The sequence below is a fragment of the Platalea leucorodia genome (genome assembly GCF_965183815.1).
Source record: "Platalea leucorodia genome assembly, chromosome: W".
Taxonomy (NCBI): domain Eukaryota; kingdom Metazoa; phylum Chordata; class Aves; order Pelecaniformes; family Threskiornithidae; genus Platalea; species Platalea leucorodia.
In genome coordinates, this window is record NC_138859.1 from 25,228,485 (window position 1) to 25,243,403 (window position 14,919).

At 48.4% G+C, this 14,919-nt stretch overlaps 1 protein-coding gene across 1 annotated transcript in view; it reads left to right on the forward strand.

The window, feature by feature from the left end:
• Positions 1-8,211: 8,211 nt before the first annotated feature.
• The window catches only part of LOC309601807 (zinc finger and BTB domain-containing protein 7C-like), a gene marked incomplete at both ends in the record, with an annotated part of 115,418 nt that continues 108,710 nt past the window's right edge, over positions 8,212-14,919 (forward strand). The window contains one exon of the mRNA XM_082334940.1: positions 8,212-8,294. Within this exon, the coding sequence (XP_082191066.1) occupies positions 8,212-8,294 (83 nt within the window). The remainder of the gene's footprint in view (positions 8,295-14,919) is intronic.

Sequence of the window (14,919 nt, forward strand, 5' to 3'; positions counted from 1 at the left end):
TAAGGGGCAGCTGCCTTTTCCTGCTGCCCGAGGGTGGGAGGTGAGGGTGGGCAGCCTGCAAGTCTCGCAACAAAGCCTCAGCAAGGGTGTCACCTCCTTTCTTCATCCTCCTCCCTAACCACTCCATCCTGTTGTGTGGTAACACGGGTTTTTGCCTCCCTGCTTTCTTCTCCTTTAACCCCTGGTTGCCACGACCAGCCTCACCTCCTTGCTTGCAGATCAGATCAGCAAGTGATGTGCAACTGCTTGGCTGCTTTTTTATCTACCCGGGGAAGGTGGGAGAGAGGCAAAGAAAGGAGAAAGGGGTGGGAAAGGCATCGCAGTTGTTGGGGTGACTGCTCAGGTCCCTGCTGCTGCCCCGAGGGGAGAGGGGGACACCAGGGCGAGCGTGGGAAACCCCAGCCAGCATCCATGCAGCACCTTCCATCGCACTGGCAAGGAGTTAAGTAGAGTTTAATAAGTGTTATATCGACACAGAAAAACATACTTGACGCAGAAGCAAACTGACCATGAGGTGGAATAAAAATTTTATGCATCATCTCTTTTTCTTTCTCCCTCTTTTACACCTCAGTAGCACACACTGATGTTGTCTGGGTGGGTCTGATCTTGGCGCTCGGGTCATTTTGTGACTGTTCTTGCTGTTTTCATGGGAGTGAAGTGATTTATGTGCATCTTTGCAGATCTGGGCCTTTAGATAATATCTAAGTGCACACCCACACATGCTGCTACGGCAACATCTTATAGCCTCTGTGTAGAAAAATATTTCCTTTTCATTGTAGCAGTAAAGCTGGAATTTCTAGATAGGACTGATGGCGTGAAGTGCCTAACTCCCACCCAGATAAATAAGAGTTGAGCACGTTATTCTTTCTGAGATCCTTTTTGGAAAACTCCTTGGTGCGTGTGTCTGCTGACGGTAGATTGTGGGGGGAGAGGAGGCAGCTGGAGTGTCGTGGTTTAACCCCAGCCAGCAACTAAGCACCACGCAGCCGCTCGCTCACTCCCCCCTTGGTGGGATGGGGGAGAGAATCAGAAGGGTAAAAGGGGAAAACTCGTGGGTTGAGATAAAGACAGTTTAATAATTGAAGTAAAATAAATTAGAACAGTTAAATAGGCAAAGCAAAAACCGTGCATGCAAACAAAGCAAAGCAAGTAATTCATTCACTACTTCCCATCAGCAAGCAGATGTTCAGCCATCCCCAGGAAAGCAGGGCTCCATCACGCATAACGGTTACTTGGGAAGACAAACGCCATCACTCCAAACGTGTGTGTCCCCCTCCTTCCTTCTTCTTCCCCCAGCTTATATACTGAGCATGACGTCCTATGGGATGGAATAGCCCTTTGGCCAGTCTGGGTCAGCTGTCCTGGCTGTGCCCCCTCCCAGCTTCTTGTGCACCTGGCAGAGCAGGGGAAGCTGAAAAGTCCTTGACCAGTGTGAGCGCCACTTAGCAACTACTTAGCAACAGCTTAGCACTACTTAGCAAGAACCAAAGCATCAGTGTATCATCGACATTGTTCTCATCCTAAACCCAAAACACAGCCCCATACCAGCTACCAAGAAGAAAATTAACTCTATCCCAGCTGAAACCAGGACATGGAGCTTGGGTAGCTTCCTGGTGGCCACTCTTGCTGGTGGCTTTGAAATATTTAGACATCATCCCAGAGCTCCTGTGCTGGGAAAAATCATCTAGCCAGTGCTGTGCAAAGCAAGGCTGGCTTGTGGTGCTCGATGGGGGGGGATGCTGAGATCCATCCCTGGCTTTCCTGGATAACTGACTTTCCCCAGGGTGGCTACGGGGCTCAAAGTCCGTTTTGGGTAGCCTGGTGCTGAGATGGCAGCTCTGGCTCCCCACCCTGCTGCCTTCAAGGGCTACATCTCCCCTGGAAGCGGTTTGCACCATGGTGGTGATGGTGAGATCCCTTCTGGTCATAGGCTGGGCTCCCGATCTTCAGCAGTCAGGTCCCTTGTGCTCAGTGTGCTCCAAAGGTGCTGGTTTGGTATCAGGGCTTAAGATTTAGGATTAGCGTTTGGCCCCAGAGTGTTGTCTCACCCTGAGTAATGCCAAAGGATATTACATGTAGATACCAGGAAGAGATCTTTGAAAGTATTTTGAAGCCAAGGGGAGAGAGGAGAGGAATAAAATAAAAATAAGAGACTGTTTTGTCCCCCCAACCAGCAAAGCAGCGTTAATGAAATTCTGTAGAGGGCAGAGGGAGGGCAAGCCAGCGCAGTCAGCAAAAAATGAATCCGGACGGCTGTAACATAAATATTGAGGGGAATGGAGGAAGCTGGAGACACTGCCCTGCCCTGTGCCATGCCGAGCATTGTGATTTATGACTGCAGTGTCCTAGTTAGGAGAGTAGCCATCCGCATGTGTGCGCGCACACACGTGCACACTCATAGAATCATAGAATGGTTTGGGTTGGAAGGGACCTTCAAAGGTCATCTAGTCCAACCCCCCTGCAATGAGCAGGGACATCTGCAACTAGATCAGGTTGCTCAGAGCCCCGTCCAGCCTGGCCTTGAATGTTTCCAAGGATGGGGCATCTACCACCTCTCTGGGCAACTCATTTCAGTGAAACCTGCCCCTGGTCTGGCCAAGGTCTTGCTCTCTCTGATGTCCCAGGATGCCATTTATCCCTCTCTGTCCTCTTCTCCCACCCATGTGGCCCACCCTCTATTTTGGGAGCCACTACAGATGCAATGATGCTATAGCTTTGCTGTGGTTTGGACTTGGAGAAGGATGACTATTTTTTTTTCACTGCAGCCATCTGGTGTCTAGGGATCACAGGTGCAAGCTGCAAAATTTAGAGCCAGATGTCCAGAGCCCCAAAGCTCAGGGACGTCTGGATGGAGGATTGAGTCCTGGGGGCTGCTCTCCCAGGAAGCCGAGGCTCCCAATTAGAAATGTGCATGATGTCTGATGTTTGAGAAGTGGGCCTGTGTGAACCTCATGAGGTTCAACAAGGCCAAGTGCAAGGTCCTGCACCTGGGTTGGGGCAATCCCCGGTATCAGTACAGGCTGGGGGATGAAGGGGTTGAGAGCAGCCCTGCCGAGAAGGACTTGGGTGTACTGATAGATGAAAAGCTGGACATGAGCCGACAATGTGCTCTCACAGCCCAGAAAGCCAACCGTATCCTGGGCTGCATCAAAAGAAGCGTGGCCAGCAGGTCGAGGGAGGTGATTCTGCCCCTCTACTCTGCTCTGGTGAGACCCCACCTGGAGTACTGCATCCAGCTCTGGAGTCCTCGGCACACGAAGGACATGGACCTGTTGGAGCAGGTCCAGAGGAGGCCACAAAAATGGTCAGAGGGTTGGAACGCCTCTCCTATGAGGAAAGGCTGAGAGAGTTGGGGTTGTTCAGCCTGGAGAAGAGAAGGCTCCAGGGAGACCTTATTGCGGCCTTTCAGTACTTAAAGGGGGCTTATAAGAAAGATGGGGATAGTCTTTTTAGCAAGGCCTGCTGCGACAGGACAAGGGGTAATGGTTTTAAACTAAAGGAGGGTAGATTTAGACTGAACCAAAGGAAAAATTTTTTCACGATGAGGGTGGTGAAACACTGGAACGGGTTGCCCAGAGAGGTGGTAGATGCCCCATCCTTGGAAACATTCAAGGCCAGGCTGGATGGGGCTCTGAGCAACCTGATCTAGTTGTAGATGTCCCTGCCAGTTGCAGGGGGGATGGACTAGATGACCTTTAAAGGTCCCTTCCATCCCAAAGCATTCTAGGATTCTATGAGGAGCACACAGACTGCCTGGGGCTCTCTTGGCCTTTGGACCATGTCTGTTGAAGGATGATCCTGATCCGAGTGGTGAGAGATGCCATCCCAGCCTGGACCTGTGCTGGGATTCCCTTGCAAATGCAGAACTTGGGTACAATCCCAGGGGAATGAAGCATTCTGGCTCCAGCTTTGCTTTGAGGTTTTGGGGAACATCAATGTGAAGGCTCAGAGTTAGGTTTGAAGAGAAGGCGATCTGCACTACTATGCCCAAGGCTATGTGGGCAGAAGGCAGGAGAGTGAAGACCCTTGTTGAGAGGTACATAGCTGCCCTTAGGTGAGCAAGCATGGAGGCCAAAAGGTGGTGGGAGGCCAAAAGGTGGTGGGAGGCCAAGGAAGAGTTGAGGCTGAGCAAGCGTGGAGGCCAAAAAGTGAGTGGGAGGCTAAAAGGTGGTGGGAGGCTGAGGAAGAATTGAGACTGAGCAGGGGGTGGGAGGCCAAGGAAGGGTTGAGGCTGAGGAAATGTGGAGGCCAAAAGAGGGTGGGAGGCCAAAGAAGAATCTAGAAAACAGGGGAAAGAAGGAAATGCTCGTTTTTCACTATGGCTACCAGGGGAATCCTACAGGGATGCGCACTAATACCTGAGCTGTTCAACAGATTTATAAATGATCTGGAAACAGGTGACCAGGGAGATGACAATATTTACCAACTTTAGTGAATTATTTCAGGTAGTTAAAACCACAGAGAGGTGGGGAAAGATCTCAGCATCACTGTGGATACTTTTTTGAAACGTCAGCTCAAATCTCGGTTGCTGTCAGAAAGGCAAATTGAACATTAGAAGTTGTTAGGATGAAGGCTGAGAGGAAAAGGAGAACATGAGACGTGGCTGGACTTCATGTTGCAGGAACATCTTGGACAACGTGCAGCCCAATGCAGAAGGAGTGACGGAGGTAGGAAGAATGGAGTTTCCATAGGAAGAGAGGCTCAACGGATGAGTCCCCTTAGGGCTATAAAAAACCTGTCCTTGGAGGTTTCATATAGACAGAAATATCAAACCATGACTGGTGTGGAGAAGGGGAGCAGGGAACGGTTCATTCATTGTCTCTTTTCTAACCCAGAAATGAATGGCTGTGAAATGAAATTATTTGGCAGCAGGTTTAAAGCAAACAAAAGGAAATAGTTTTTCACATAGTGTGTAATTAAAATGGGGAGCTTGTTGGCACCAAGTATTTTGGAGGCCAAAGGTATAAAAGGGTTCAGAAAGCAATTAGATGAATTCAAGGCTCAGCGAGGGCTGCTAGCTCTAGGATTCAGATGTAGCCTCCAGCCTGGGAACCTCTCACAGGTGGATGGATGGTCAGCAGCTGGCAGGTTGAGTGGGAAGGAAGCATCTCCATACGTTCATACCTTTCTGTACATTTCTCCTGCATATCCCATGTCAGCCACTGTTAAAAACAAGATATGGGGCTAGACATCCCTTTCTGAAGGTGTTTCTTCCCATGATGCAGACCTGAGTTGATGTGTTGTGGTCCTGTGTAGATTACCCATCTCTTACACTGTGTCCTGCAGTGGGACTCAGTCCTTCAGGTGGTCTCTTGTGGTCTCCAGGTTCATGTAGCTCTGGCAAACACCTGCTAAAGCCCATCTCTTACAGCTATTTCCAGTCTTCTGCTCAGCTTTTTAAACTCCCTGTTGATCTGAGTTTGCTGCTCAGCTCCTCTTATTTCTACTGGAGAGCACAGCACACATGGACTAAGAGAAGGAAGGGCTGGTTAACACGTGACTGTCTGAGCCTGAATAAAGCTACTGCTGGACCCAGCAAGGTGATTTGCCCATCTCTGGTATTCAGTGCCACGCTGGTCTTTCTGCAAGCTGGAGGCCAGCAATGGGTTTGACCTTAACAGAGAAGGGATTTCTGAGGGTGTTCACCATTGTTCTAGCGCTTTTGTTTTTGTGTTATTAAAAAAAATAGCAAAGAGCATTTTGCCAACGTGCATTTGCTATTCCATTCACTAGAAGCAGAATTAGCTCAACGCTGGCCGTATTTGAAGCTCCTGCCAACCTCAAAGGACCTCATTCAGTATCCACTTTGTTTCAACAATTAGCAAGACGAAAGAGCATCTGGCATGCAAATTGTATGCTAGGACAAATGCCCAACGTGAGGTCCTGCACTGGCAAGCAACAGTTCGAAACAAACAAACAAAAATATCTCTTTCAGTCAAGAGATCTGCTGTTGGGTTGTCTCCAAATGCCTGTACACTGACAAAATATGTTTTTTTCTCATGGTGTCCCTTCAGAGCTGGCCTGTGCAGCAAGAAAAGCCGCTCTGCTGTGTGCATCATTAGTTGATTACCAACTTCTAATCATGTCTGGTGTAGCTGTCTAACGTGCCACGTCTTGGCTGTCATTGCAGCGTGGTGCAACCTTGCGCTAAAGCCAAACCTGCTCATCATTACAGGTGGCCCAGAGAAGTTGTGGATGCCCCCTCACTGGAAGTGTTCAAGGCCAGGTTGGATGAGGCTTTGAGCAACCTGATCCAGTGGAAGGTGTCCCTGCTCATTGCAGGGGCGTTGGACTAGATGATCCTCAAGGTCCCTTCCAACCCAAACCATTCTATGATTCTCCAGCTTGTGCTAAGGAGCTCCTGCAAACAGCTCTGGAGTGCTTTGGAGGGGAAGGGTTGGGGGAAGGCATGGGACATCATTCTGAAGGCTGATGCTCTTAAGCCCATGATGATGCTCCTTCTTTACCACTGGGTAAATGTCAGGACCTGTTATGGGGCCCTGTGCAGGAGAAGGGGAGATCCCAGATTGCCGCTCAGCTTGAAAACGCAGGGTGGAGAGGAAAAATGGCTTTTCACTCCTATCTACTGACCTGATGTAGAAAATGATGCTGATGGGGGGGGGGGGGCGAAGCCACAGCAGCATGTTGCCTTTCTGCAGGGGACCTCCCTGTCCCCTGGTGAGAGGTGTGGGAAGGACGGTGATCCCTACCCATGGAGAGCGCGAGAAGAAATATTTTCAATATTTTCTTAAAATGCATGAAAAAAATAGACTTTGGGGTCAATATTGCTGAAGCATCAGTGAAAGGGAGCAGATCTCTTTGCTGGAAGTGGAGGCAGGCTTTCATGGGAGAGCGTGGGCTTGGTTGATGCTTTTGTGTTTTATTGTCTAAGGCAGGGTTGACCCAGCGGTGGTTGCCATTTGGAGCGTATAGATCCTCGTGGCAAGGGTTGTGGTTTGTTCTGCTCTCAGGTGTTATGACTGTTGAGGGAATGACCCTTTTGATGGAATAAAGAGAAAATGAGCGGATGACTAACCAAACAAGTTCTGTAGGTACTTGCTCAGAAAGCAAATGATTGATTTCTTCTCTTGAGGGTTTTCAGACACTCTTCTGCATTCAGCTTTGCTGGAAAGTTAAAGGGAAAACACTGACAAAGATGAAATTTCCCATTCAATTCTCTTAAGATTTTTCCCTGAAGCTTGTGTAAGGATCTCTGGAAGGTCAGTGGCAGATTCTGCTGTGGCATGATGGACTCATTTCCCTTTCCCCCACACGTCCCCGTAGATAACCTCGGCTCCAGTCCCTGCTGTTGCGGTACAGCTGTGCAAGCGGCAAAGTGCAGATGCTAATTTTTATGGGCTGGCCAAGCCTTCTGCTGTCCCTGCGCTTTGGCAAGGGAGGCTGCAATTCAGCGCATGGCATCTGCCACGGCACCCAGGCGCTTGGCATTGCATGAAAGCCAAAGTGAGTTACAAAGCCAAGAGGGAGGCAGTGGGGCGGTTAGGACTAGATGCGGCCTCAGGAGGGGTTGGAGGCAGGTCCCGTTGCCTCTCCGTAGTTCCCATTTTCCCTTATTCTCTGTGTCTGCTTGTGTTGGACATCCCAACAGATCATGCCCTCTGCAGATGGGCTTTGACCTTGGCTGCCACCCAAGCTTGCTCTGCTGGGGCAGGTAGGAATAGGAGGAATTCAGAGCCTTTGAGACCAACAATCAACCCTTAAGCATTTCTAAGCATTATGAGGTGTGATTTAAGCCTGATAACTACTTTTTTCCACTGTAAAAAAATAAATTGATCATTCAGGGTTGTGGGAAACTGCACTTACTTTAGCTTGAAGTAACTTCAGCTGAGCTTGTTGAAGTCTCTGATCCATCCCAAACCTCCCGAGCTCAGAAAATAAAATTAAAATGGTGATAACAAAAATCCCGGTGTGCCCCATGAGAGACAGAGTGGGGCAAACAGCAAGAGTTTGGGGGGTTTTTAATCTTGTAGCTTTGACGTGATTCATGGAAAATAAATGTGCTACAACTTTAAGGCTTTGCCTGCAGCTAAATATAAGGGTGTGCTGGCTCCACCCTGACACTTTGTTAGGGATACAGGCATTTATTTTCTGGGGTGGGTTTTGGCTTTATTTTTTTCCCCTTCTATTTTATTTTTTTTTGTGCATCACAACCATGAAATAACCAACAGTTTAAGAGAGTGGCCTTGGAGCATGCAGGAGAGATACCTCCTAACATTTTCCCCATGGAAAATTAAAGGATTGGCACTTAACCAGATCCAAATTTCAACTTTCACGTAAGTGCTGCACGCTCTCATCTGGTGGGGAGATGATGATGGTAGGGATGAAGGCTTAAGACGGCAAGTCTCTATCTTGACTTTCACGAGTCCCCAGCCTGTTTGATGTTAAACCAACAGTCAGGTAAGCCAGGGACAGCTGATCATTGCATCACGGGCTTGCAAATGATCAGCCCTGAGCGGATGACTCTTCCTAAATATTTTTTTTAGGTGAAAACTCTGTGTGTTGGTAAAACTCAGAAACTCAGAGAGGTGATGGCAGGGTGTGTTTTCAATCACCGTTTGCTTAGTCTAAACTTAGTTAGTGTCTGACTTTCTGTTTTTGAAAGAGAAGCTGGTTTCATCTCCATTTTCTATAATCATCTGTTTATTTTATTAGCTTTTTCAAAAATGCTGTATTTCCCCTGATGCTTGGCCACCTGTTTTATATGAGCTGCTGAAGGTCTGAGCTCTTGCTCCGCTTGTGCAGAGCAGTTTTCTTTCAACAAGCCAAAAGAAACAACACGACTATATACTAAAAAGGGAAAAAAACCCCACATGCTGTGCTATTTTGGTAGTAGCAAATTATGCGCCCTACAAATTACGATTGGTTATGAACATCGTCCATCTGTCTGGATGACAATGTTCTGATTTCAGACCACCACTAACGGTTAGAGTTAGGATAATACCCATTGAACTCCAAAGCGTTTCCTCTTTTCTGAGCCTTGATTTATTCCTACCAGCAAATGTCACATGTAAGTAGAAGTTTTATGGCTGTATAATTCACAGACTGTTAGGCATCTTATTAGGAAGGACTTGGACTTTTTAAAAAATGACTTGAGGTTGTTCCTTTAGTATCTGGAAACTATCAGTTCTCTAAATTTTCTTGCTTGCTGGCTTTTTCTTCCCCCCCCCCCCCCCGTTTCTTTTTCCCTCCTGTTTCTCTCTCCCCCCCCCCCCTTTTTTTCCTTCTTTCTTTCTTATTCTTTCTTTTTCTATTTCTCCATTTTCTTTTTTCTTTTTCTTTCTTTTTTCTCTTTCTTTTTCCTTCTCTTTATTTCTCTTTCTTTTTTATTTTTCTCTTTTCCTTTTTATTTCTTTTTCTCTTTTTTCTTTTTTCTTTCTTTTTCTTTCCTTCTTTCCAGTGAAGCACAAGTTGAACTGAGGGTTTACTCACCTTTCAATCTTAGCTTCATGAACATCAGCTCTGAAATACCACTCTGAAATCATGGTGAGGACTGTGGTACTGTAAATACATTGAGAGATAGATTAGATTAGATTATCTGTAAGAATTTTCCCACCTACAGTATCACAAGCATATTCATCATTCGATACTTTACAAACATCTTGTCAGCAGTAATAAAAAGTGGTAATTTGCACTCCCTCTTCATTCATGCTTCAGGAAGATGATAAAATCCCAAATATTCCCATGTTTATTCCTGTCTCTTTTGTACACTTATTTGTGGTGGCATGGCAGGCTCACTGTGAACTGCTTTTCAGGCTGCTCTGCATCGAGAAGCTCCAGTAGCAGTTTTCTGGCTGATTTTGAGTAAGGAGCAGAGGAGCATCATGAGGGGACATCTGCCCATCAGACCTGTGCTCTGTTCACTCCTGCATACCACTGCCCTCCCATCCCACGGGTCACCTTGCGGAGGTGGTTCATGCCCACATCTTGACCCGTGGTGGTCTTTTTATGCAGTGTTTAGTGAATGCCCTAAGCAGATGTTGCCAGATGTGAGGTCGCATGGGGGCTCATGGGCAGGTGTGGGAGCAGGGTGAGGCCCCTGGTCCCCCAGCTCAGCTTTGGTGTGTGCATGCACTGGATGAATCCCAGAGTAGGAAGCCCAGCAGGCAGCTTTCTCCTCTTCTACAAGCCCTCTCTGGACCACAGTGTCCCTTGCAGCCGTAGCAAGGGCAGGTTATGAGCCTTCCAGCTGTGAGGCTCCAGAACAGACATTGTCTTGTCCCACTCTCACACTACCCGTGGTTTCCTTTCCAATTTTCCTGAGTCACCTTTTTCACAAATGGGATTGAAAGAAAGAACGAGAATGGCACGTCCATGGGGGCAGGTTGGTTTTCACCTTCCACACTGCCTGGCACATTCCTGTTAGAGAGTGTCTGGTTGGTGTTTCTGCAGCATCTCTCTCCCGTAACACATCTGTGCTTCTCCTCTCTGGAGTCTTCTCCATGCCGGTTATCTGTGCTAAGCAGAGGACAGGAGGTGAGCTGCTTTACTGACTGCCTGGGGAGAAAACAGTATGGTGGCCTCATTCCATGCCGAATGGATCCAGGCATTGCTTCACTTCCATTAAATATATTCATGATGAATTCAGAGACCTCCTCCTTCCTTCTCCTTTTTTCTCCTTCTTCTCCTTCTCCTCCTTCTCTGCGTTGTCCTTCCTTCTCCTCCTTCCTTCTTCTTCTCCTCCTTCTCCCTTCTTCCTTCTCCTCCTTCTCCTCCACCTCTATCATAGCCATTACTGCATACTGGTGCTTCAGCAAGACCCGGGGACAGCTAGATCAGTGTGCCAGATGCTGCACAAATCCAGAGCCACATTCCCAGCTCTGACTGCCACATCCATGAGCCTTATCTGATGCCAGAGCTGTCTGCCCCTTGGCAGCCTTTGCAGAACGGAGACCCCACAGTGTCTCAGCAGAGGGGTGGTGTTGTGGGACTCCTGGGAGCTGTTGTGAAGGCTCCTCTCTTTGAGTGCCTGGGGTGTTTGTTGCCAGGATGAGCCCCACCATCACCCTCCAGCTGCTTCTATGGTGTCTCAGGGCTTTGGGTGGCCAAACAGGACCTTGTACCTACTGGGTTACTCACACAAGGGTGCAAGGAAGGTATGAAGCACCTATCATTGCAAAGGTCCTTGCAGAGGGCCCCGTGCATGGGAAGCCATTTTAAACAGGCTTTTATCTGTCACAGTGATGAGTGCAGGATTTGCTGGGCTGCATCCTCAGATGCTTAGGAGCTGCTTTGCATGGTGTTTCAGGTCATAAAACCAAAGTGCTGTGCCTGGAAAGAAAGATTGCTGCCACAGCGTAAGCAAATCTGTCGAAACCAGACAACTTGCTAATTCACCCTGTGCAACATGAGTATCTCTCCACCCCTCTCCTGCTTCCCTGGCCAGACTGAGAATGGCTTGAGCATTTCTGCCTTCTCAAAGAGAGGGAAAGGGAAAGAAATTGTGCTTCTAGAGACCAAACAAAGCAGGAGTAATCACTTGGGACTCTGGGGCGATTCCCCATCATGCTCCCAGATGGGGAATCATGGCCAAAGCTCTTGTTTTGAGTAAAATGGGAGTGACAGCTGCCATCTGGGTGAAGAGGAACGCTGGTCCCAACACCAATGAAGGACTCTTGGAAGTAGCCTGGGCTGATGATTAAGGCTTTAGCCTTAAGGCTCTGGGAAATGAGTTTTCTTGGGTCTCTGGGGCTCAGACAAGCAGCCAGGTGATGACAGTGTAAGGGGGGGGCTGTGTGATAGCCACACTGAGACCCATGCAGCTGGGGCTGCCGCTCAGCTCCCTGTGCCTTAGGAAGTCCTCTGAGGACCGAGCCCCACTCACAGCTACCGCTGGAGAGAGGGTGGGATGTTGTCCCTTGGCCCCTCTGTGTGTGACCCTGTGCCTGGAGCACGGTTGTGGATGGAGCGGGTGCTCCATGCCCTGGTGCAGAGATGTCCTGTCTGGGGCGATGCAGGTGCAGGTGCGAATGTCCTATGGGAGCCCCAGGTGCCCCGGTCCAGCAGATGCCTCAGGCAGGGTTTCTCAGTGCACAGATGAAATGAGGATGATGATGAGGAGAGACAGACCTGGGCAGGTCCCAGCATGTGGGGAGCAGAGGAAGCACCACCAACATGATTTCAGCTGGTAGTACCTGGCAGTGTCTGCTCAAGACCGGCCATTTCAAGGCTGCACTGAAGCACAGTAAGCCACTGTGATCAGTGTGGACTTGTTGGGGTCCTGGCAGCAAACAGGGATGCTTTGGGCAGTAGCTATGGAGATGGCAGCAAATATAAGGGACCCACCACTAAGGCTACTTAGGAGCTACTTTGGTAGGACAGCTACAACAAGCTCTTAAGGCAGTGCTTCGGTTCAGCAGTGGTGTTGCTCCAGCTGTGCTGGTGGTAGCCACGTTTCCCAGAAGGGAGAGCATGGAGGGGAGAAGCCAGCCTGGATCTCAGGTGGCCGGGGCCACTGGGAAATGCCTTGCTTGAGCTGGGAAGCTGTACCCACATGTGCAGGGAGCCCAGAGGGGATGCCCAGGGTTCTCCTGATACCAGGACTCGCTCAGATTGACTTCATCTTGGTCCAGCCCTGGCAGAAGATGTAGCATCAAAAGAGGAGTAAATCCCGAAGGGTGCTGCCAGGCAGCATGAGTGAGGTCCCAGGACAGGAGCAAGGTGATGTGTATAGATGGGAGATGCCTGTTACTTAAAATGAGCCCCACACGGATCCCACTGAGCTGGGACTGGCATGAGATGGCACTAAAGTTTCTTCAGAGCCTTTGTCATTCTGTCTGGGTCAAACCCCTTGAGTAGGAGTGAGGCCCCTCTCCTCCAGGTGACTTTGGAGGAGCTGTGTAATGATTTCTGGAACATGTATATGTAAATCTCTACCTACAGGTCCCTGAACTTTTGGCAGTGGATAGAAATTAAAGGCTGTTTTTGTTTAAGGATTGATGAGCTGCAGCTGATGTTGCTCATTTACACCTTTTCCATCTCCTAATGAAAGGGATGCAGTGTCCCCTGGCAACTTGAACAAATGCTCTATAGAGCACCTAAAAAGGGGGGTGTGTGTGTATATGCTGCAGAGGGGGAGTGCACATAGACATGAGCGTTAGCATTTCTAAGAAATAGCAATTCTCCTTTGGAAGCCTAAGTGAACACCGCTTTCCGGGAGTTGCCTAATTTAAATCATCTTTGTTCTGTTTTGTCCTAGCCATTATTTTCAGCTGTCATGTTAAGTGCCATGAAGACTCTTCAAGAGGCTTCTTTCTGCTTCCCTCGAATAATCCCAGAAACAGGTACTGGTCCCTTTGTCCGGGGCTCTCTCTGATGGCTCTCAGTGTTCAATTTGCTGGAGAGGAACTACTTTGTGGAACAATAGGACAATCAGTGCTGCAGTAGCTCAAGTGCTGCCATCCTGCCCTTGAAGAGGTGGGAGAGGAGCAAGGTGGAATCGTGTTTTGGCCATCGCGGTTAATGACTTCTAGGAAAAGCTTTGGTGGCAGCTCAACAAAGGTGATCCTGGCTTGCAAAAAATAGATGATTGCATTTCATTTGCTCCAAAATTTGTGAAATTTGTTGGGGTTTAGCATGATCCTTGGTGCTCAAGGAGAGCGATAAGCTCTGGTGTTCAGGTCTGGATTAGGGCTTGGAGTCTGAATCCAACAGGAGGGTCCAAGCCTTGCGTGTCAAGGCCAGGATGTAGTCCAGCAGAGATAAAGCGTTGCCTGACTTTCTTGGCTTGTTGAGGAGTTAGTAGGGTCCGGTGATGGGTCTTCACATTGAGAGCAGATCCTTGGGGCAGTAAAGTACTTCTAAAGAAAAGGCTGGTGAAACACCAGGGACCTGTCAGTGCTGTGGATCCATCCATGGCAGTCCTGAACTAGACAAGCATCTCCTGTGCATCCTTGGGGATCCCTGCTTTGGGCCAGGGGTGAACCAGAAGACTTCTTGAGGACTCTTTCAGTACTTTGATGCTATAGTCTTTATGTCTTCTTTCGGAGCTGTGTAAGGCATCCTATGCCTAACTCAGCATAGGCTTGGGGGAACTGTACCCTGGTTTCTTGGGGAGAAAGCATGATCTCCTACTGGAGTAGAGGAACAGCAAGTGCCCTCATTGTCCCAAATATCCCAAAATATCCAACACTCCATGTGACTCCATACTGACTTTGTGCTAAGCTTTCCTTATTCTACTCCAGCTGCTGCCCTCAGCTTTACCTGTTTGCCCATCTCCTGCCTCTTGTTCCATCAGTTACTGGTCCAGGTCTGCACTCCCAGTCACACACCAGTCTGCTTTGGAAATTCCCTTTGCTGATCAGCTCGTGACAGCTAAAAGTACCCTAAGTATGGCTTAAAGTACCCTAACAATGCTGCACTGGGAATAAGACAACTGTTTTTATCTATCAGTTAAGAACGGCTCTGCGACAACCCTTTTCTAGAGATATTAGGGGAAAAGAGGTGTAAAGATGGAGTTGGATGTACTTTTGAAGAACACCTTCATGCATTGTCTATGATTGAATGTTTTCTCGTCCAGCCCTCTGGCCCTGGATGTGATGTGATAGAGGAAGGCACCAAGACCGCATGATGGAGGGAGTCCTTCCTCTCCCAGCTCTGTCCCAGGGATGGCTTGGAAAGCAGGTGAAGAAGGCTGCAGAATGCAGCTTTTCTATAGGTACATAAAGAAATAAACCATTACGGTGGGAACTATTAGTTAATGCTTTAAAATGCATAAATAACAAGGAGGAAAATAACTTTTCAAGTAAGTTTTAAAAGTAGAAGTAAATTTTGATTTTTAAATTTGCACTATGCATACAGAAGCACAGGATGATTGCTTCCGAGTGTATTTAATCCTGAAGCTTGATTCTTACAGCAACCACTGTCAGATGTTGTTTTGCACTGTTTTTTTGTTGGATGGTG